This window comes from Sorex araneus, chromosome 3 (genome assembly GCF_027595985.1).
Source record: "Sorex araneus isolate mSorAra2 chromosome 3, mSorAra2.pri, whole genome shotgun sequence".
NCBI classification, from domain to species: Eukaryota; Metazoa; Chordata; class Mammalia; order Eulipotyphla; family Soricidae; genus Sorex; species Sorex araneus.
In genome coordinates, this window is record NC_073304.1 from 39,148,177 (window position 1) to 39,170,646 (window position 22,470).

The following is a 22,470-nucleotide window of genomic DNA, read 5'->3' on the forward strand; positions in this document are numbered from 1 at the left end:
TGAACACATACAATTCACATGCAAATATTTTTAGTAAAATAACGTATCTATATCAAAGTAAAAATTTAAAGTTATTTTACTGTTTAATTGTACTGTTTAAGTTATTTTACTATGACATTTTAGTTACTTCTTGGTAACTAGAATATACATATGTACATTTCCCACTTCATGACTTCTTAGCAGAGTATAGTTGTTGAGTGAGCTCAGCTTTCCCCCAGCATAAGTCACAGTGCATTTCTGCAAACTCTCTTTTTGTAATATGACATTACAATTGATATTATATGAAAAGATGTTGTACATTGTTCACATTCTCATAAAGAAAAATGCTATCACTTTGGCACAGAGCAGAAAGAAGGTTTAGATTAACCTCCTCTATTCAAAGATCTGAGGCCTCTGTTTATACTGCTTTATCTTTTCCAAAGAATCATACACATATGGTATGATGATGAAAATCATTAACTGAATTTTCTGCAACTAGTCTCAAACTTCTTAAATATATCCTGCAGGGGAAAATAAGACAAAAGTACCTTGAAAACAAGGAATGCAGAATTCCTACACAATGAAACTTATTATCTGCCCATCAGTCTTTCTTGCTTGAATTAACCCAACACCACATGCATTTCTTAAGTTTCAGACATTCATCTCTTTCAGTAATTTTCTATTATTACTTTTAGATCTTTAGTTGTAAAAAGCTTCAATGAATGAGATCATATTTCTTTCTAATATACAATCTGTCATTCTTCCCAGAATTTCTATTAGCCTCTGGCTAATCATTTGATCACTTTTATCCTCTGTTGTAGCCTTAACTCTTTGGTTTTTAAATGGGAGTCCTATTTCATTAGACTCCAGTCTGAAGAATCATGTATATTTTAAGAAATAAGAACTCACCAAACATATGTTTCTGTCCCAAAAAAAGATTCCAGCACACAGATATAAATATAATAAAACATACACAATACTGTTTCTTTCCTGGGAGAATGCTGGTATTTGTTTTAAAGATCTACAAAACCACAGTGTTCATGATATGGAAAAACCCCACTGATTAAGCAAGTAAAACAAAGACATTATCCTTACTCACTGTCTACATTTTTCCTTAACCACAAACATATTATGATGCAAGGAACAGTACCTTAATATACTGTGTTATATATGATAGAGATGAAGCCAACAAAAGTGACCAAAAATACTTTAAATTAGGAAACATGTCTTAATTGGCTTCATATTAAAAACAAAAAAACAATCAACTCAATAAAATAAATGAAATATTTTAAAACTGTCATCAACAGGAAAGCTCATACAGCCATTGCTTCCAACCCTCCTATTCACTAGCTCAAAGAGCTGCCTGCACACCTTCCATCTCATGTCTTCTACTAATGCATATGGAAGTGTTTAAATACTTATCTTAGAGACAGATCATAGCAAGAATTTGTAAATGATTTTTGCTGACATCCATACATGGGATAGATTTCCCAATAAAAGACATACCATGCTGTACTCTGAATGTATAATCATAAGAGCCAAGTTTGTAGTTAGGTGGCTCTGGTCTCTACACCATTAAAGCCAGAACCAGTGCTAGAAGACCTACCTTGATGACAAGTATTTGGCCATTACAAATCATTTAGTTTCACCACATTAACTAAATACATATTCTTTTCTTCTTTATTTTAAACACAACTAATAGAACTCATTTAATAGAAACTGCCCTGAGAAAGAAATGTAAAAAATCTGTCAACCTAATCAAAACACAGAAGTTAAAGAGTATTCCTTAAAAACCACTGTTCTTCAGTGGAAAAGTCACTACTGTTGTATTAAGACATAACTAAACGAGGGTAATATCTCATTAGGCAATAGCAAGCAGTAAGGTCCGATACTGGTTGACTGAATCATATAAAGAAACACATGAGCTGAATGAAAAGTAAGAATCGGAGAAAAGGAGAAAGGGCTCAAGGAAGCACTGTGAGATGGGCTGGCACTGTCGGCTTCTGGATGCCCATCTATGTGCCAGAGATTCCCAAACTGGCCTGGCCTCTCAGTGCCTCGTCAGAAAAAAAAATTAACTTACCTGGAAATCTATCTTCTGTAAGAGAACAAAGAATAAGCAACCCCCCGCCCCCACAATTGCACCTGAGGCTACTAACCTCTCATTTTAACCTTCATTACAAACCAGGAAAGTAGATACTTATTTCACAAATGAAATGGGCACAAAGAAGTAACTTACCCAAGCTATAGACTCCAGAAACAACCAGACTGGCTTAAGTAAGTTGTACTACAGAGTATTAATGCTATGGGAAAGAGAAAGAGCAAAGTAAAGAAGAAATCCTCACAGCAAAGAAAAATAAGAAAAATCAAGCAAGGGTACCATTTTTCAGAATTCCCCCGCTTTTTATCAGCATTTTTAAAGGTGGAAGGAGAGCATATGTGGTGGTTTTCAGGGATGCTGGGGGTCAAACTGGGGAAGGCCACATGCATGGCAGCCCCTAATCCCCTGGACTGTCTCTCCAGCTCCTTGTTAGCATTTATGCAAACTAATTCTGAATGCTGAGTTTAACTGCTGAGTTCAAAGAAAACTAAGAATCTCTACAACACAGAATACTAGTTAAATGTCCTCAAAACCCTTTTAATATTCATTTTTACATTAAGATGTGTTTCCCCCTAGGATTATAGCTGGTGTAGACAAGCTAAAGCAATTAATGATCAAACTTGGGGCTGGAACGATAGCACAGTGAATAGGGTGTTTGCCTTGCATGCGGCCGACCCGGGTTCGATTCCCAACATCCCATATGGTCCCCCAGGCATCGCCAGGAGTAATTTCTTAGTGCATGAGCCAGGACTAACCCCTGTGCAATGCCAGTGTGACCTAAAAAGCAAAGTAACGATCAAACTATTTAACCTACTACCTATGACTCTACTAGACCTATGCCTTTGTATATCAGGAACAGAGAGATAGGACAGAGCTTATTAAGGAATTTGCCTTGCATGCACCCAATCTGGGGAATATGGTACTAAATATGGTCCTTTGAGCACCACCAGGGGTGATCCCAGAGCATAGAGCCAGGAGAAATACCTGAGCACTGCTGGTTGTGTCCCCATGGTCCTTCCCTTACCCTCCAAATAAATAACAAACAGCTATTACTGCATTTTAAAGGAGTTTCCTATTCTCAAATATTTGAGGTATTAACACTACACTAAAATTCATAAATAAAAAGAGGGGCAGAAAGATAGTATAGTGGGCAAGGCACTTCCCTTACATATTGCTGGCCTCGGTTTCAACGTTTCAGTGGTGATCTCTGAGCAGAGCCAGGAGTACTGCTGGGTGTGCCCCCCACCCCCGCCCCAACAAAAGCCAACCCAAACAAAACCCAATAGCTCTTCCTATTCCTCTAATATTTTTAATGGACTATTTAGTTAAAATACCTTTTAAAAAAGAAAAAACACCTCAGCTAGAGTTTGGGCCTAAAACATCATTAGTTCACAAAATACAATTACCCTTTTTATGAACATCAAAACTACCAAATTTAAGATAAGACTACATGCAGCTAGTGTAGTAACTAGCTGGATGTATAACAACTAGCTGGAGCGATAGCACAGCGGGTAGGACATTTTCCTTGTGCACGGTCGACCCGGGTTCAATTCTTCCATCCCTCTCGGAGAGCCCAGCAGGCTACCAAGAGTAACCCGCCCGCACGGCAGAGCCCGGCAAGCAAGCTGTGGTGTATTCTATATGCCAAAAACAGTAACAAGTCTCACAATGGAGACGTTACTGGTGCCCCCTCGAGCAAATGGAAGAACAATGGGACGACAGTGCTACAGATAACAACAGCTAAGTATTCAGCAGTTGGGGGATTTTCTGCAACTTACAAAGGGTTAATTAGATATCCCTAGAGCAGGAACAAGTAAGTTTGCCTCTCCATTAAGAAACAATCACCTTTTTTGTTTTGGGGCCACACCTGGCGGTGGTTGGGGCTCACTCCTCGCTTTGTGCTCAGAGATCACTATCTCTCTGGCCTAAAGATTTGCCTTCTATTTCAAACATGTTTTAGTCACGGATAGCAACTCATTTATTCTATTCAGTGGACTTACTAACTTGCTGTTCCTACTAAATGTCCAAATGCCACATAGTCTATTCCCTCTCAAGTACATAACATGATCTCTCTTTTCATAGGATTTTCCCTCCAACGTCCTGAAAAAATGTCATTTCCCTAGTATTTGCACAAATGGAAATAAAATATGCGGGGGAGATCCCCCACTAAGAAGTTATGTTTGTTTCAATCATTTACCAAGATATTACATTTGACTAAAGTGACCAGGATATTTGCTATTCTGAAATCTCATAATTCAACTTCAATTTTAAAAATGACTTTATTTTCAAACCGTTTAAAAATGACATTTTACCAGTAAATGTTCTCAAGTGAAGTGTTTGGGGGACACACTCTTGCTCTAAATTTCCTATACCTTTCCTATTCTTTTTTGCAAATGTCAGTAGTGGAACGATGTATCCATTTTTACTTGTAAAGGATACACAGAGATCTACTATATTTCTCTAGGACATTTTAAAAAAGTTGTCTTCACTGTAAGAAGAAACTTTAAAATAAATGTCCATTGGATGTGAGAAATGAACACTGGCGAGGGGATGGGTATTTCGAACACTGTATGACTGGAAACAAACCCAATCATAAACAAAATTTATGGCAAACACTGTTCAGGCTCAAAAAAGCTGCTGTTTTACTACAGATAGTATGACCAGCAGATGGCGCTGTAACAGCATGCCCAATCCCAGTTTCCAAGGAAAGCGGAAACAAAGATTTCAAAACTTCACCACACCCCATCCCACCCTGCACAATATATAAAGAAAAAAGTACAAACAAAAATTCTAACTTATCTAATATTAAATTAAGCGTGAAAAATACTAAGAATTAAAAATTGTTATAGTTCACAACTGAAAATGATCTAATTTATACCTTTCTGTTCATGAGATTCAGAAACTATTTTTTTTTTCTTTTTGGGTCACATCTGGCAATGCACAGGGGTCACTCCTGGCTCTGCACTCAGGAATTACCCCTGGCGGTGCTCGGGGGACCATATGGGATGCTGGGAATCGAACCCGGGTCGGCCACGTGCAAGGCAAACGCCCTATCTGCTTTACCTCTCCAGCCCCCAGAAACTATTTTTTTGATGGTTGTTGAGTCCTACTAAAACTTCTATTCTAAAGCTGACCTATTAATCAAAAATACAGTAATGCATGTGTTACCTGTGACATACTGGACTATCTGGGCTATTCTACAATTTCAGAGGGTGCAGTAAGACTATTAATATTTGGGTTTCATCTTTCCTAGAATGTGGTAGTGATTTGATCTCCAATCTCCTTAAAAGAATTGTGGCTTTATGTAGACCAATGGAACAGGGTTGAATATCCCTACACACAACCCCAAATGTATGATCATCTAATCTTTGATAAGGGAGCAAGAGATGTGAAGTGGAGCAAGGAAAGCCTCTTTAACAAATGGTGCTGGCACAACTGGACAACCACATGCAAAAAAATGGGTTTAGACCTTGACCTGACACCATGCACAAAAGTCAGATCAAAATGGATTAAAGACCTCAACATTCGACCACAAACCATAAGGTACATTGAAGACAAGGTCGGCAAAACCCTCCACGATATTAAAGATAAAGGTATCTTCAAAGGTGACACGGAACTAAGCAATCTAGTAAAAACAGAGATCAACAAATGGGACTACATTAAACTAAAAAGCTTCTGCACCGCAAAAGATACAGTGACCAGAATACAAAGACTATCCACAGAATGGGAAAGGATATTTACACAATACCCATCAGATAAGGGGTTGATATCAATGGTATATAAAGCACTGGTTGAACTCTACAAGAAGAAAACATCCAACCCCATCAAAAAATGGGGCGAAGAAATGAACAGAAACTTTACCAAGGAAGAAATACGAATGGCCAAAAGGCACATGAAAAAGTGCTGTACATCACTAATCATCAGAGAGATGCAGATCAAAACAACCATGAGATACCACCTCACACCACAGAGACTAGCACATATCCAAAAGAACAAAAGCAACCGCTGTTGGAGAGGATGTGGGGAGAAAGGGACCCTTCTTCACTGCTGGTGGGAATGCCCACTGGTTCAGCCCTTCTGGAAAACAATTTGGACGATTCTCAAAAAATTAGATATTGAATTCCCATTTGACCCAGCAATACCACTGCTGGGAATATATCCCAGAGAGGCAAAAAAGTACAATCGAAACAACATCTGCACATGTATGTTTATCGCAGCACTGTTTACAATAGCCAGAATCTGGAAAAAACCCGAATGCCCCAGAACGGATGACTGGTTGAGGAAACTTTGGTACATCTATACAATGGAATACTATGCAGCTGTTAGAAAAAAGGAGGTCAAGAATTTTGTAGTTAAGTGGATGGGCATGAAAAGTTTCATGCTGAGTGAAATGAGTCAGAAAGAGAGAGACAGACATAGAAAGATTGCACTCATCTATGGTATATAAATAACAGAGTGGGAGACTAACACCCAAGAACTGTAGAAATAAGTACCAGGAGGTTGACTCCATGGCTTCGAGGCTGGCCTCACGTTCCGGGGAAAGGGCAACTCAGAGAAGCGATGATCACCAACTACATTGTAGTCGAAGGCCATGTGGGGGAAGGGAGTTGCGGGCTGAATGAGGGCTAAAGACTGAGCACAGTGGCCACTCAACACCTTTATTGCAAACCACAACAGCTAATTAGAGAGAGAGAACAGAAGGGAATGCCCTGCCACAGTGGCAGGGTGGGGTGGGGGGGAGATGGGATTGGGGAGGGTGGGAGGGACGCTGGGTTTACGGGTGGTGGAGAATGGGCACTGGTGAAGGGATGGGTTCCCAAACTTTGTATGAGGGAAGTATAAGCACAAAAGTGTATAAATCTGTAACTGTACCCTCACGGTGATTCTCTAATTAAAAATAAATAAATTAAAAATAAATTAATTAATTAAAAAAAAACAAAAATAAGTATCAAATTGAAAATATAACATGTGAAATTTTAAATTCTCTAAATTTAAAAGCATGCCATACTAAGGGATAATATTAAAACTAAGGAATTCCCATTAGTATTCTCTCTCTCACACACATTTTCTGTGTGGTTTTATTTTTGGTATTTATAACTTTTCAATATCATTAACAAATAAAAATAAATTTGTTTGAAAATGTGAAAAAAAAAAAAGAATTGTGGCTTTAATAAACCAGGGAAGAGGAATGTTATCTTAGTGGTACTTCACGAGTTTTAAGAGCAAAGTAAGAATTCAGTACTCTGGGAAAGGACAACGTAGTGGGTAGGGTGTGTGCCTCGCACATGGCTGACCCAGGTTCTAGCCCCCGCCTCCCTATTGGTTCCCAGAACACTGCCAAGAACAATTCCTGAGTGCAGAGCCAGGAGCACCACCAAGTGTGATCCAAAAAACAAAAGAAAAAAGAATTTCACATACTCTAAGGAGTTTGCTCAGTTTGAGGTGAGTGGCCAAGAAATGACATGAATTTAATCTCTTACTCGTAAGAGATAATATTACCAGGACGTTCTCTGATGAGTAAAAATGATTTGGGGTTTGGTGTATAATTTCTTGGAGTATTTTTAGCCCACTTAATGATATATAACAGAAGCTGAAGTGAATGAGAAAGCAATTACCTACCTATCTTGGATTTTAGGAAAGGAATTTTAGAATGCAATACAGTGAAAGGAACCATGTGGAAGTCACTTATACTTACCTGCTATTATTGTTATTTTTGGGGCAGGTGTTGGGTCATACCTGAGAGTGCTTGGAGGACCATGCAGTGCCAGGAATCAAACCGGGGTGGACCACTTGTTAGGCAAGCACCTTAACTGCTATGTTATCTCTCTGCCTCTGTAAATTTAATCCTTTTACAAATTAGCCCACTAAAAATAAGCTCTCAAATCCAGGTTCTCTTGCCAGAAACAGCAGTAAATATTCAAACTTCCAGATGCCTCTTTTCTAACTGTCTCAGCAACAGGAACTACCTGTCAAATACCCTTCAGCACCCAGGGAAATGGGCAGCTAGAGATTATCCTGGTTCCAGACTATTAATTCACACCCCTAATTCATTAGTGTTGTCAGGTCTTACTCTGATAAAGTATCTGACTACATGCAAAATACATGGCTTTGCATTTTCCAGAGGCAATGGTTTTCATAAATTTAGAAAAAGAGTAAAAATTTATTGAGTTGACTTTTTTTGCAATTATAAAGCTTACAGATTATTCAGCACTGTAGCACTGTCCTCCCGTTGTTCATCAATTTGCTCGAGCAAGCACCAGTAATATTTTCATCGTGAGACTTGTTACTGTTTTTGGCATATCGAATACGCCACGAGTAGCTTTGCTCAGAAAGGAGACTTTCCAATCAGTTTTTTAATCAGTATGTTATGATTAATCCTTGGTGCTTGATTGACCTTGGGAGGAAAACTATTTTGGTATGACTGAAGATTCTTTCCTAAAGAGAGCCATTTTGCATGCATTTATAAACTTTCATAAGGCTGAAATTCCTAGGCTCTAATCTCAGAGGCTCAGAGGCTGTCCTGAAGGGTGATTCCAATAACTCAAATTCTCTATTTATTACAATGAATAGTATCTATTAATGTACTGACAAAGGAAATAAAGACAAAAATAAATAAATGTGATACAGGCTTGAGAGATAGTACAGTGGGGAGACAGTGGGGATACAACATACAGCACGTGTCTTGCATGCAGCCAACCCAGATTCAATCTCTGGCATCCTTTATAGCTCCCTGACCACCACCAGGAGTGATTTATGAGTGCAGAGCTAGAAGTAACCCCTCTGCTTCTCGGGATGTGGCCCCAAACAGAACAAAACCAAAATGGGACATCAAATTTAAAAGCTCCTGCACAATAAAAGAAAGTCAAGCTATAATAAAAAGATACATACTTAATGGGAGAAATATTTGAACATAATAATCATATAAAGAGGCTGATATTCAATAGCCATAGAGCTTCACCAAACTCAACACAGAAAGTCCAATGAACCCTGCTCACAAATGGCAAGAGAAACACTTTCCCAAAGAGGACATACAGATGGCCACTAGGCATATGAAGAAGTGCTCATCATGATTAAAGAAATGCAAATGCAAACACTGAGACATCATTTTACATCAGTGAGAATAGCATATAACAAGAAGTCTGTAAATAGCCAGTGTTGGCAAAATTATGTTCAGAAAGGAACTCTGATCCACTGTTTGTGGAATGTTGTCCGGTTTGGCCTTTATGAAAACTGATATGCCGTTCTCTCCAGAAAAAGAAGAAAGAAAAGAACAGAACTACCATATGCATGACCCAGTAATACTACTTCTTGATCTATCTCCAAACACAAAAACAATAATTTGAAAGGATATATGCACACCATATTCTCTGCCTCACTTAGTACAATAGCCAAGATATATGCACACCATATTCTCTGCCTTACTTAGTACAACAGCCAAGATATAAATGCCCAACTATGGATGAATGGATCAGGAAGTTGTGGTACACACACACACACACACACACACACACACACACAATGGAAGACAAAGAGCAAAGTCATGCAATTTTTCACAACATGGATGAAACCAGAGAATATCAAGCGGAGTGAAGTCATTCAGGAGAAAAGGGATAGACACAGAATGATCTTTCTCATATGTCAGACTTAAAGATCCACAGGAAGGGAGCAAAAAAGGGTAAAAGGCAACAGAATGGGAGACCCGATCCACACAAATGATTTGGGCTCAGGGTTCAGGGCTCATGCTTGGCAGTATGCAAGCACCATATAAGGGATGGTCTGGGGAGGTGGGGAGATGATGGCTTGAAAGGGAGAAGTGCTGGGGTCCTTGGAAGGAGGAGGTGGGTATAATGGAGCTGCATGTGATGCTGGAGTTATGTGTACAGGGAACCATCATTAACAGTATTGTAAGTCAAAGGCCCTCAATCATGAACATTTTTTAAAAAATTTTAAAAAAGAAAGCAGAACAGCATACATTGCAGTTTTTAGGGCAATAGTCTCTAATTTGTTAAAGATACCTGCGATAAGACTTAAATCATCTTTTGAACAAAGTAAATCATACTATTAAATTTCCTTTGAACTTTCTTAAAATAATATTCTTAATTAACATGCTTCCTAATATGCTATGTTAAAATTTCATTTTGGTAGTAAGAAGGAGCCTTAAGGTTCCCTGCTTCCCTTCCTTCAGTAACTTCAGAGGAAACTGAAGGCCAGAGAGTGAGGGAGGAATTCCCAAGACACACTGCTACTCAAGAGCAAGAACTGAAGGGCAGTTCAACCCAGTGCTCTGCTCCTAAGATCAAACCACCAATATTTACTGTAATAGAGCGATGATTTATTATTACTGGATTCTATATAAACTGTTGGCATTTAAAAACATCATGAGATTAAACTAGACACTTAACATGCATTACTCTTCAGAGTTTGAGGAACATTACAAATTGCCATGACAGCTCCAAAGTTACCTGTATTGTCTTGCTTTTGGCTCTCCCAAGTGCTCAGGAGCAACAGACACCTGGCAGTTCTGTGTAAGGGCATGAAGGTGTGGTGATGTTGGGGCCCTGTGGTGCCAGAGATTACCCAGATAACCTTGGCAGTGTTTGGGGGTTTCCAGGGCAACACCCAGCAATACTCAGGGGACCATGTGATGTCAGAGGTCAAAGTGGATTGGCTGCACACAACGCATGCACCATAATTGCTGGGTTATATCTCTGGTCCCTAAATTACCTTTTAATTTTATTTCTGGCTCAGGTGTTACTCCTGGCCTAGAGTTTGGGAGACCATGTGGAACCCAGGATCAAACTCAGGCCTCCCACATGTAAAGCATGTGCTCAGGCCACTGAGCTATCTCTCTGGTCCTAACTTACTTTTTAAATGATCCTAAAACAAACAAGCAAATAAATCAACAAGCTTGAAAGTCAGGATAACTCATAACACTGCCACATGTAGCAATTATTTCTACAATATTCTGGCAACTGCCCAATCCCTCTCTGAATGTTTTCAGAGAAATACATTTTGAATTACATTAAAAAGAATGTACCACTGTCATAATCACATAACTTAGTTACAAAGGTATTCCACATGAATTCAAAACAGCTTCACGACAGACTTTAACCAGTTTTGCTCTCTGGAACAATACGGAATTAATCCACTATCTTATTTGTATTTCATATTGAACAATTCAAATATTTGAAGATAGTGAACAATGTAGCAGTTCCCTTACTCTTCTTTTTTTCTGGAAAGAAGGGAGCACACAGCTGGCTGTATTAAGGTTTACTCCTGGTTCTGGGCTCAGGGATCACTCCTGGCAGTGCTTCAGGACCATATGTAGTGCTAGGGTTAGCTGCAAGCAAGGAAAGAACTTTTACCCCTATACTATCTCTTTTGCCACAGACATCTCTATTTCTGATAAACATATAAATGAACATGAAATAGTACTTGGAAATAGCACTGCAGCACTGTTGTCCTGTTGTTCATCGATTTGCTCGAGCGGGCACCAGAAACATCTCCATTGTGAGACTTGTTGTCACTGTTTTGGTATATCGAATACGCCATGGATAGCTTGCCAGGCTCTGCCCTGCGGGCGGGATACTCTCGGTAGCTTGCTCTCCAAGAGAGACAGAGGAATCGAACCTGGGTTGGCCGAGTGCAAGGCAAACGCCCGACCAGCTGTGCTATCGCTCCAGTCCAGTACTTGGAAATAACTCAGTAAATTCATCATCATTCAATTTCCAGGTATTTATGATGGGTTTTGAGAGTAGAAAGATAAATGCAGACACAATCCTTGCTCTGGAGAGGCTTACAACACAGGAGAGAAAGACGTATTAAAAAATATCTTCAGATGAGATCGGGTGCGTTCGGGGTGGTATGGCCGTAGACTGTAGGTAAGATAGAGAAGAGACCAGTATGACAATAATAGGTGGGAATGACCATAATGGACAAGATATGAGGGTTAAAAATAGGTAATGGGATATTCTTGATAACCTTTCAGTATCAATATTGTAAACCACAATGCCCAAAAGGGGGGAAGGGAGGGAGGCAGAGGGAGGGAGGGGGAGGAAAAGGGGGGGAGAGAGAGAGAGGAAGGGAGAGAGAGAGAAACACCTGCCATATTGAGGTAGGCAGGGGGTAAGGCGTGATGGGAGGGAACCTGGGGACCCTGCTGCTGGTAAATGCACACTGGTGGAGAGATGGATGTTGGAACACTGTATGACTGAAATCCAATCATGAACAGCTTTGCAAGGATATATCTCACAGTGATTCAATATAAAAATTTTTAAAAATAAATAAAGACAATGCTGTACTAAAAAAAATCTTCAGCTTAATAACAACAAATGCTGAAATAGGTACATATAAGATTGAATAAGGAATTAGGGTGAAGGATATAGAAAATACAATAACTGGCATTTATGCCAGGTTCACACATTTGGCTCCAAATGCCTAGATAGAAAATACTACACAAAATACTAAGCAAAAATATTAAAGACTTAATCTGATCTAGACAAAATGCAACAACCCTTAGTACTTATATAGAAAGAATGATGAAGGTTTGAAAATATCAGAACATATACTGATATTGGAGACATTACTAATACAGACATTACTAGTACTAGCTAAAATTATAAATAAATTATTTTAAAGTACATCATAAAATCAATGGTATTATATAGAGTCAAAAGGAAGAGGGGCCAGAGTGATAGTACAGTGGGTACACTATTGCTTGCCTTACATGTGACCGACCAGGGTTCTATCCCTGGCATCCCAGTTGGTTCCCTGAGCATTGCCAGGAGTGATTCCTGAGTGCAGAGCCAGAAGTAACCCCTGAACATCATCAGGTGTGGTCCAAAAACAAAAACAAAAGAAAGGAAGAAACTTTTTCCTGACATCTTTTAAGAGTAAGGTATGTAAGAAGGAAATTATTGGGTATGCATCCAAGGAAGAATTTTGCTCATTCACCAATATTTTAATGAAAATTAAAATAATTAAAACATTAATGTTTAGAATTTTTAAAACAATGAGAAGTACAATTTATTGTTGGAATGTTAATTCTTTTCTTGACCAATAAAGCAATTACAGATGGAATTTGGTTGACGAATACTTAAAAGAGAAGTTACCCAAACCGCCTGAACGTCAGAGTTGAGTTTTACTAAAGCTGTCATTTTTAAATTATTCTGAATTGATGTAAAAAATAATTGATGTAAGAAATATGACCAAATTTTCCTCTAACAATATAATCTTATGTCAAATCCAAAGTTTATGTCAATCACCTCTATTTTTTCCTTTAAGCTACTGAAGCCATGTGGGTATGTCCCCACACCCTCCCCTCCCCAACACAGCACTTAGTCTTCAAGACAAGTTAATCAGGAGTACTGTTTTGTTCTGTGGATGCGCCAGGCCATACCTGGGGCTTACTCCTGTGCTCAGGGATCACTCCTGGTGGTGCTTGGGGAACCATATGTGGTGCCAGTGAAATGGAGGCAGCTGCAATGCAAGGCAAGCGACTTATCCCTGTGCTATCACTGCTTCCCAATCAGGATGTTTAACTATAAAATCTCTCCTCCCAGCAAGGCAGGGGGAAAATTCCTAGCCCTGACCCTGCAGTATCATAGTAAGCAACCTGCCCTTCCTGGGGTGACAGTAATGAGCAGGCCCACCACTTGTAAGGCAATGTGACATTCACTGATCCCCACTGGGCAAGTGCTGCCTGAAGCCCAGGTGCCAATCTTTGCTTGCCTGTGCAGTAAATCCTAATCGGGCACACGCAGACCGGCAGGCCATGAGCAGTTCCTGTCGTCAAATATAATGTCTCCTGGCAACAGACAAGGGGAGATACAAACAAGGGAGTTGCAGGATTGGAAAGATGCTTTCAAACGTTGCCAGGGAGGGCTTTAAACTCCTGATCAGGCTCTCTGCAGCGCCAACTATGACACTGCCCTGTACCGCCTCCCTTGTGCTCAGACACAAGCCCCCTTCTTCCATTCTTTCAGAAGCCTCTTACCCTATTCAACTCTGGGAAAATTACTTCTGGCCTCTGAAGAGCTTCTATGTTTTGGGGAGTCAAAGAACCTAGGTTTCCGTTGCAGCTCTACCCCCAGCTAAAGGGGCTGCATCCCAGGAGCGAGTGGAGCTCTCATAAAGGAACTGCATTAGTCCAGAGGCTGTGTTCCAATATGGCGCCTGTCAAGGCTGTTTACAGCAAACCAAGATGGTTCCCCAGGAGTCTCTGACATTTAAATTGCCTGGCTCCCCAGCAAATGCTGTAGGTGTGGTATCTGTGGTGAGACAGCATTACTGTTTTTTGTTCCCAGGGCAGGGGAATCTATCTGCTCGTGATTTCATCAGGAATCTTACTCAGTCCTTGGCTTTCTGCATCCTTTTCTTTGGACTCTCTCAGTGTATAAAGTTCCAAGGACTAGTTTCTGCTATGATGGACTGTAAAATTGGGGTGTGTGGTATAAAACACAACCACCCCCCTGAGAAAAATTCTGCTCCTTAGTGACAAGGAGGTAAGGGTGACATAGCATTGCTTCTTCCTGCTGAGAGTAAATGGTATCTCTTCTATTCACCCTGCTAAAGAACTTCTATTCATCAAGATTTGGGGTTTGCTTCAATATAGATTAACCCTTATTTTGATGCAGATTTACTGTGACTGTGGAAGGAGGTAAATTGAGAGTCTTAACTTAGACCAGGGCTGAAGCGATAGCACAGTGGGAAGGGCGTTTGCCTTGCATGCATCTGACTCGGGTTCGAATACTCCATCCCTCTCTGAGAGCTCAGCAAGCTACCGAGAATATCCCGCCTGCAAGGCAGAGCCTGGCAAGCTACCCATGGTATATTCAATATGCCAAAAACAGTAACAAGTCTCACAGTGGAGACGTTACTGATGCCTACTCAAGCAAATCGATGAACAACAGGACGACAGTGCTACAGTGCTACTTAGGCCAGCTTAAAGTCAAGGATTTGAGAAAGTTCTTACTGGCCGCTGCCTTATCTTCTTAAAATTACTTGATTATTTTAAATTTGCTACAAGGGTATACTGCCTGTTCCCAACTAAACTGTTCAAAGTTGAAGGAACACTACTTACTCCTATTAAAGGAGTATAATCCACCAATGGGGGTGATTAGAGCAAAAGGAGAGGGGAAGGAATTTAGAATCAAACGAAAAAAATCTCACTCTGAACACTGGAAAACTGTACCTACCAAAAATTTGGTGAACACTAACATTATTGTAACCATGTTACCTTAACGATTAAAAAAAAAAAAACTGTTAAAGACTAAAAATGAATGAAGTCAATCAGAAAAAAAGGAACAGATCATAATAATCTCTCTCACATATGGAACTTAAAGATACATAGCAAGGTAGCAAAAGGTCCAAAGGCAACAAAATGGGAGAACTGATCCATATAGTTGAGTTGAGGTGGGTGAATGAGAGGGTGGGAGCTGAAGTCCTTGGGGGAAGAAGGTGGGTACACTGGTGATGGGTGTGATGCTGTAATTATATCTATGAGAATCCATTTTAATAGTACTGTAAACTAAAACAATTAAATTTTAAAAAATCATAAATATTTTAGGAATCTAAGATAATTATAATTATTATAAAATATCTAACTATATAATAAATATCATGAAAATAATTAAATCATTTGCTCTGTTCTAAGAAAAATGAAGATGAGTTGATAAAAAAAATATGTGGTCTATGGCTAGAATGACAGTACAGCGGTGTGGTAGGGCACTTGCCTTGCATGTGGCTGACCCAAGTTCAATCCCCAGCAATTCATATGGTCCCCTGAACCCCACCAGGAGTGATCCCTGAGCACCGAATCAGGAGTAAGCCCTGAGCACAGCCAGGTGTGGTCCAGAAAAAAAAGCAACCAAAGACACACATGGAAACATAGATGGAATTGGAGGGAGATTTGTTAAACAAAGTAAGTCAAAAGCAGGAAGACAAATATCAGGTAACCTCATTCATTTGTAGGACACAGAAACAGAGAAAGGAAATAAAAAAAAATTAAACAAAAACAAATCGTGCTCAGACTCTGTAGAACTGGTTACCAAAGAGAGAGTGGAGGAGATAGAAGGAGCAAGCGGAACAAAAGGACTGTGCTGGAATATGAAACATGGTATTTGGTGGTAGCTCTCGTATGGTAACATACGTTTTGAAGAGGCATGAAGTTTTACCCCTACAACCTATACAGACATAAATACTTTAAGTTGAAAATTAGAAAGAAAAGGGACTGGGGACCAGAGCTGTAACTCAGCATGCAGTACATGCTTCACGTTTATGAGGCTCTGTATTCAAAATCTAGCATCCAAAATTAAATTTTTTTCTAATTAAAGTAAATGAGAGCGCACACAACTTTTGAAGTTACTTAAGTCTATATCCACAAATGTTCATTCTTTCCTAGCTAGACCTGTAGTATGGCAAGAAACTAAAGAAACTGCTTTTTATCATATCTAGGTATAAATTGCATTTTTTAAATGCTTACCTCCAATGTTCTGAATTATTATGGTGCCTGCAACCATCATCTATAAAAAAACAAAGGTAACCAGAAGATGAAAAGGGAATAGTCAAGGATCGTCATTTTATTATAATACAGTAACTACTACTTAAAAGCAGATGCTAAAAAGAAACTGACATGTGTCAGACCTTTATGATACACAAAACTTAACAATCACCACATAAAAAAGTGATTCTTTCATAGTTTCATTGTTACGATAAAAACATACTTCTGAGATTTTTCTTGGTTGTCATTCTATGCAGTGAGTTTTAAGAAGTTAGTAATCAGTGATTATCAAAGTCTCAAAAATTAAAATAAAGTCAATATATCTGATTTCGTTCTCTACTTTTTCTTTTTTAAAATTTCAACTACATTTAATGCATTTGATTGTAACAAAGACGAGAGAAATCTTACAGTAAGTGCCTTTGCTCTGCATTTAATCCTTCACCTGCTGTGTGAAGTCGTGCCTCACTCCGCTGTCTGGCTGTCTGAAGTTGCCTGTGTGAATCTGACATTGGTAGCTGACCTGCCTGAAAGGGCATGTGTGTTGTGGCCCTACTGTCTTGGTACCCAATACCCAACAGATGATCCCTCACAACACCCTAGAGGCAGAGCATCAGCGTGAGAGTTCATTTTCTTTCTCTTTCTTTCTTCTCTCTCTTGCCCCCCTCCCCTCTTTCTTTTAATCTCCCCTCACTCTCTCTCTTTTTGGCTAGTTTTACCATCTTGCTACATACACTAGAGTATTGTAGTCCTAAAGAGAGCTTGAAGCATGACATGCAATAAGGCATTGCATGAGAGAAAAATCATATAGTCATCTGAATTAGTTTGTCATATACAATCCTTGTCGCAGGGACTGAAAATGTCTAGAGCAGCGCTCCTTCGACAGCACATATTCTAGAATGGGAATAACACAGAGAAGATTAAATAGCTGAAGTGGAAAAATGACATGCAAATTTGTAAAGTGTTCCATACTTTATAGCCCAAACATTGGCAGAAACAAAATATCAGAGAACTCCTCCCCTTTCAATAGTAACTGCTATTGAACCATGACCAACTGGTGGAATGTGGATCCACTGAGAGTAGGTATTCTGATCTTTTTTTTAATTAAAGTGAATGCCCAATAAACACTGCTATTGTTTCTCTTATTCTGAGAAGAAAAAGTGCAAATTTATAGTCTGGAGTCCTAAGCTGGCTTTATTTTACCTGTGGATAACTAGGCCCCTTTATATGGACTTCCATTTTCTCACAAATACAAGGATTGACAAATAACCTGGTAGCATTATTCATTTATTAAATTATGGTCTTTTAATTAACAGTTTTATAAATAGTCATACTCCAATTTTAATTCTATGCTTTTTTCTTTTCCTGTTTCCATGAAAATTTATTCAGAGTATAAACAAAATTAACAAGGAAAACTTATGACCCTCCTCACCCTAGCCCCAGCCAAAACAAAAACTCAGACAACTGTTGCTGTTTTTAAAATTATCCAAGGCATTGCTCTTTTTAATAGGGTGAAATATACTAAATATTTAAGTGTTCAAATAAATTTATTGCTGCTCTTTTAGGAAGGGCACACAGAGAGATTTCTTTCTCTCTGCTTCCAACATTATGTCTTTCTTCACTTTCAGTTTTCTTATATCCCCCTAATTTATTTCTCTTATATATACTGCTCTTTTAACTGAAAACAGAAGGAAAAAAAATTTTTTTTAAGTGTTAAATACAGCAGAAAAGGAAAAAAAAATACCTTTCCAGGAAATCCAAATGCAAATAGCCCAAGATCTTCATAAGTTGTTACAGCTGTTAAGAAAAATTACAATGTTCATTTTTACACAAAACTATTTGTGGCCAAGTAGTAAAGGGAAAGTATTCTACTACTGCCAAGCACAGGGTAAATCTTACCAGTCAGACCAGTCAAAACTAGGCATAAGTATGTAACATTTTTTTCTCTTGGGTCAGAGAGATAGTTACAGCAGGTGGGGTGCTTGTCTTGTACACCACCAACCCAGGTTTGATCCCTGGCACCACATATGGTCCCCTGAGCCTGCCAGGAGTAATCCCTGAGCACTGCTGGATGTGCACCCCCCGCCCACTGACACACAATTTTTTTCCTTTAAGGTCTTTAATAAAAACCATGGCAAAAAATTATTTATATGAAGATCTGATTTTCTTCACCAAATTTTCTAATTTTAACCCCTAAGGATTATCTTTGTAGAATTTGAGTACTTTTTTACTCAGTAGTGATAATTTTCAACTATTTTTCTGCACCAGCAACACCTAGTCTCAAATTTCCCTAATACATATATTCTGTAGTATTTTCTCCCTCAAACTGTATATATTCATAATTGTTTTTAATTTTTATGAAGTAAAATTTTCTTTCAGTACAAGGTGATGACTGTCACCCATCCACATGCCTGATGCTTCTCAGATGACATCATTATCCACTTTTAAGTTAATTTGGGCATGTTAATCATGCATAAATTTGTGATTTTTCTTAGGTATTCTAATATACTGAAAATAGTTCAAATGTTCCCAATTTAGTTTTGCAAACTCTTACATTTAAGAGCAATAGCTATTGACTACTCAGTAAATTTAAAGTAGAAATGTCCATTTTGGGAAGGAAATTTTTGAAGACTTAAAGTCTGTAAGGACAAAGTTCTCTTTCTCAGACTAAGCAGAGCTTAGCAGGACCCTAAGTTGTCTCACAACACCCAGAATACATCAATTCAAAGTGAATACATACGCAAGAATAACTCCACTTCTAATTAAATTGAATAGTATACTGTGTCCAAATGTAACCTTTTAAAAATTATCAATCGTTTCTGAAAAGTGCATAAAGGTAGAGAAAATATGAAAGTTACATCACTTTTCTACTCTTAGATAATGATGCATTCATGAGAAAAAACATTTATTCCACAATTAATGGGACTTATAGTATAACTTTTTTTTTTTGGCTTTTTGGGTCACATCCAGCGACGCCCAGGGGTTACTCCTGGCTCTGCACTCAGGAATTAATCCTGGCGGTACTTGGGGGACTATCTAGGATGCCAGGGATTGAACCCGAGTTGGCTGCATGCAAGGCAAATGCCCTACCTGCTGTACTATCACTCCGGCCCCTAAAATAAGATTTCTTAAAGCCAATGTTGTTTGTATATCATTACAAAGTTAGGAAAAACTATGAGATGTTAAAAAAAAATTTTATTAATTAAGAACAAGTATTTCAAGTTTATTTTTGTCAAGTATGTATTTAAAATGCTAATGCCTGGAGGCTGAAGCAATAGCACCGCAGGAAAGGCGCTTGCCTTGCACACAGCCAACCCGGGTTTGATCCCCCAGCATCCCTTATGGTCTCCAGACTCCACCAGGAGTGATCCTCAAGCACAGCGCCAGGAATAAGGCACAGCCTGGTATAGCATCTGGTATATAGTAAATTAAACTAAACTAAACTAAACTAAAAAGCTAATGCTAATGCACTGGTGGGGACAGACTGGCTAAGAGAACCTGTGTTCACCTTCTCCTGTGATAATAGCAAATCTAAACCAAATCTTGAATTACACTAGAAAATAACTAATCTGAAGCCCTGATAAGTGAAGCTTCTAGAGCAGGAGATAAAAAGATAGCACCTGGCTGGACTGAAATCAGAGAGAAAGAGAGACCCCCTCACCAAGAAACCTACTGTAGGGCCACGGGTCACAACTGGGAAGACAGTTGTAAAGAACTTTATCATAGGGAGCAGCAGAGGCTGGACCAAACACCCAGCACCCCAATTCTAAGATGCCATACTTATAGCACAGAAATGGGCCAGGAGACTATAGGGTATAAACAGGGGTCAGAGTCACTGGCAGGTACCATCTCGATAACCACTAGCAAACTTGCTGATAATAGTACAAGTGGGTGCTGTACTAGATCTCAACTTCCACAGTAACAGCCCTTGTGGGTATATCCCTTGGGAGACTTCTACCCACTCTTGCTTGACAAATAGGTGTGGGAGCTTAAGGGCTAAGAGCTAATTTTTAGGAGCACTTTCAATGGCAGACAAACAGACCTGGCTACTCCATGCAGTAGGACCATGTTCAAACCTCAGCACCACATGGGGGTACCAAGCACTGTTGGAAAGTACCCTACCCCACCTCCACACCCCCCATGCACAGAGTCAGGAATGAGTTCCCTTGCACAGCTGAATATGGCTCCAAAACCAATAAATAAATCTATTTCGAAGAACATAAAAACATTAGCTCAAAAAGGTATATGTATACCTAAGTTCGTTGCAAAGTCATGTATCAACAGTCAAGATATGGAAACATTCCATGTGATAACAACACATAAAAGTGAATAAAGAAATTGTGGAACATTTACACAATGGAATACTGCCCAGTTATAAAGGGGGCGGGGCAAGAAATGATGGCATTTGCTAGAGTGTGGATGGAGCAGAAGCAGATCATGTCAAATTAAGTAAGTCAGATGAAGAAGGACAAATACTGGGTAATCTCACTCATAATGGTATACAAAGAAATAAAGCAAGGAAATGGACAGGATGGAGTGATGACCCTTGAATCTGACAACAGAACTGATGTCACCAAGCAGTAAGGTAGGGAGAAAGAGGCACTTTTAAGAAGATTAAAAGTGACACATTGAGAATGGATGGTCTTTGGTACTTTGGTGATGGTGAAGGGGCAGTAACTGTATACCAAAAGCATAAATGTTACTACTACTATACCCAGGTTAGCTCAACTACAATTTTATTTAATTTTTTTTACAGACTTACAACTTTTCGTGCTTGTGTTTCAGTCATACAATGCTTGAGAACCTGTCCCTCCACCAGTGCCTGTTCTCTACCACTGATGATCCCAGTATCCCTCCCACCCTCCCACACCACCCCTCCCGACCCTATCCCCCCAACCCCACACCACCTCTGTGGCAGGACATTCCCTTTTGTTCTCTCTCTCTCCTTTTCGGTGTTGTGGTTTGCAATAAAGGCATTGAGTGGCCATCCTGTTTGGTCTATAGTCTATTTTCAGCGTGCATCTCCCATCCCCTGCAGGTCTCCACTACAATTTTAAAAAGGTGTAGTTACATTTGTTTTCTAGTCAATGAGCAAGTCACTAAGATAATACAAAAAATTTTAACCAGACTTTATTCCTAAATAACAAAAAAAGAAATAAAAATTATATATTTAAGAATCATAAAAATTGGGGCCACAGTGATATTACAGTGAGTCTGCCTTGCACACTGCTACTGACCTGGGTTAAATCCCCAGGAGTGATTCCTGAGTGCAGAGCTTGGAGTAACCCTGTGCAATGCACAGTGTGGCCTGTCCACCAATTCCACCCCCAAGATCATGAAAATCAAATTACTTTATAGAGGCAGTAGTATCTGAAATATGCAAAGTCTCTGTCACAGTCATCCCATTTTTCATCGATTTGTTTGAGCGGGGACCAGTAACATCTCCATTGTGAGACTTGTTGTTACTGTTTTTGGCATATCAAATACACCACAGGTAGCTTGCCAGGCTCTGCTGTGCGGGCAGGATACTCTTGGTAGCTTGCCGGGCTCTTCAAGAGGGACAGAGGAATCGAACCTGGGTCACTCACATAAAAGGCAAACACTCTACCCGCTGCTATAGCTCCAGTCCAAAGTACTAATTTTGAAATATTTTTAAATGGCATTTCAGTGATCTAAGTTTAAATAAAATTTTTATTCGTAATGTAGTATTAATTCAACAATTTAATTAAAAATCAAAATACCTTTATTCTTTCATCAAATTATAGAAAGCGTAATCATATTAATGTCTTAATGAAGACTTCATCTTCTGACAATGACATACATTTCAGCAACCTAAATAACTGATCCCTATTATTTTCTAATTTTATAAAAATATCTCTTCATTTTTATCACT

At 39.1% G+C, this 22,470-nt stretch overlaps 1 protein-coding gene and 1 non-coding gene across 2 annotated transcripts in view; both read right to left on the minus strand.

Moving 5' to 3' along the window:
* SLC38A6 (solute carrier family 38 member 6) overlaps positions 1–22,470 on the minus strand; it is a 71,874-nt gene that overhangs the window by 32,392 nt on the left and 17,012 nt on the right. Inside the window, exons 4-5 of the mRNA XM_004612378.2 lie at positions 18,322–18,374; positions 16,563–16,602 (exon numbers count right to left, since the gene is read on the minus strand). Coding sequence (XP_004612435.2) covers positions 16,563–16,602; positions 18,322–18,374 — 93 coding nt within the window. The remainder of the gene's footprint in view (positions 1–16,562; positions 16,603–18,321; positions 18,375–22,470) is intronic.
* LOC129404019 (small Cajal body-specific RNA 24) lies at positions 4,472–4,599 on the minus strand. The gene has a single exon (XR_008629630.1). It is a non-coding gene; the product is annotated as a small Cajal body-specific RNA 24 (non-coding RNA).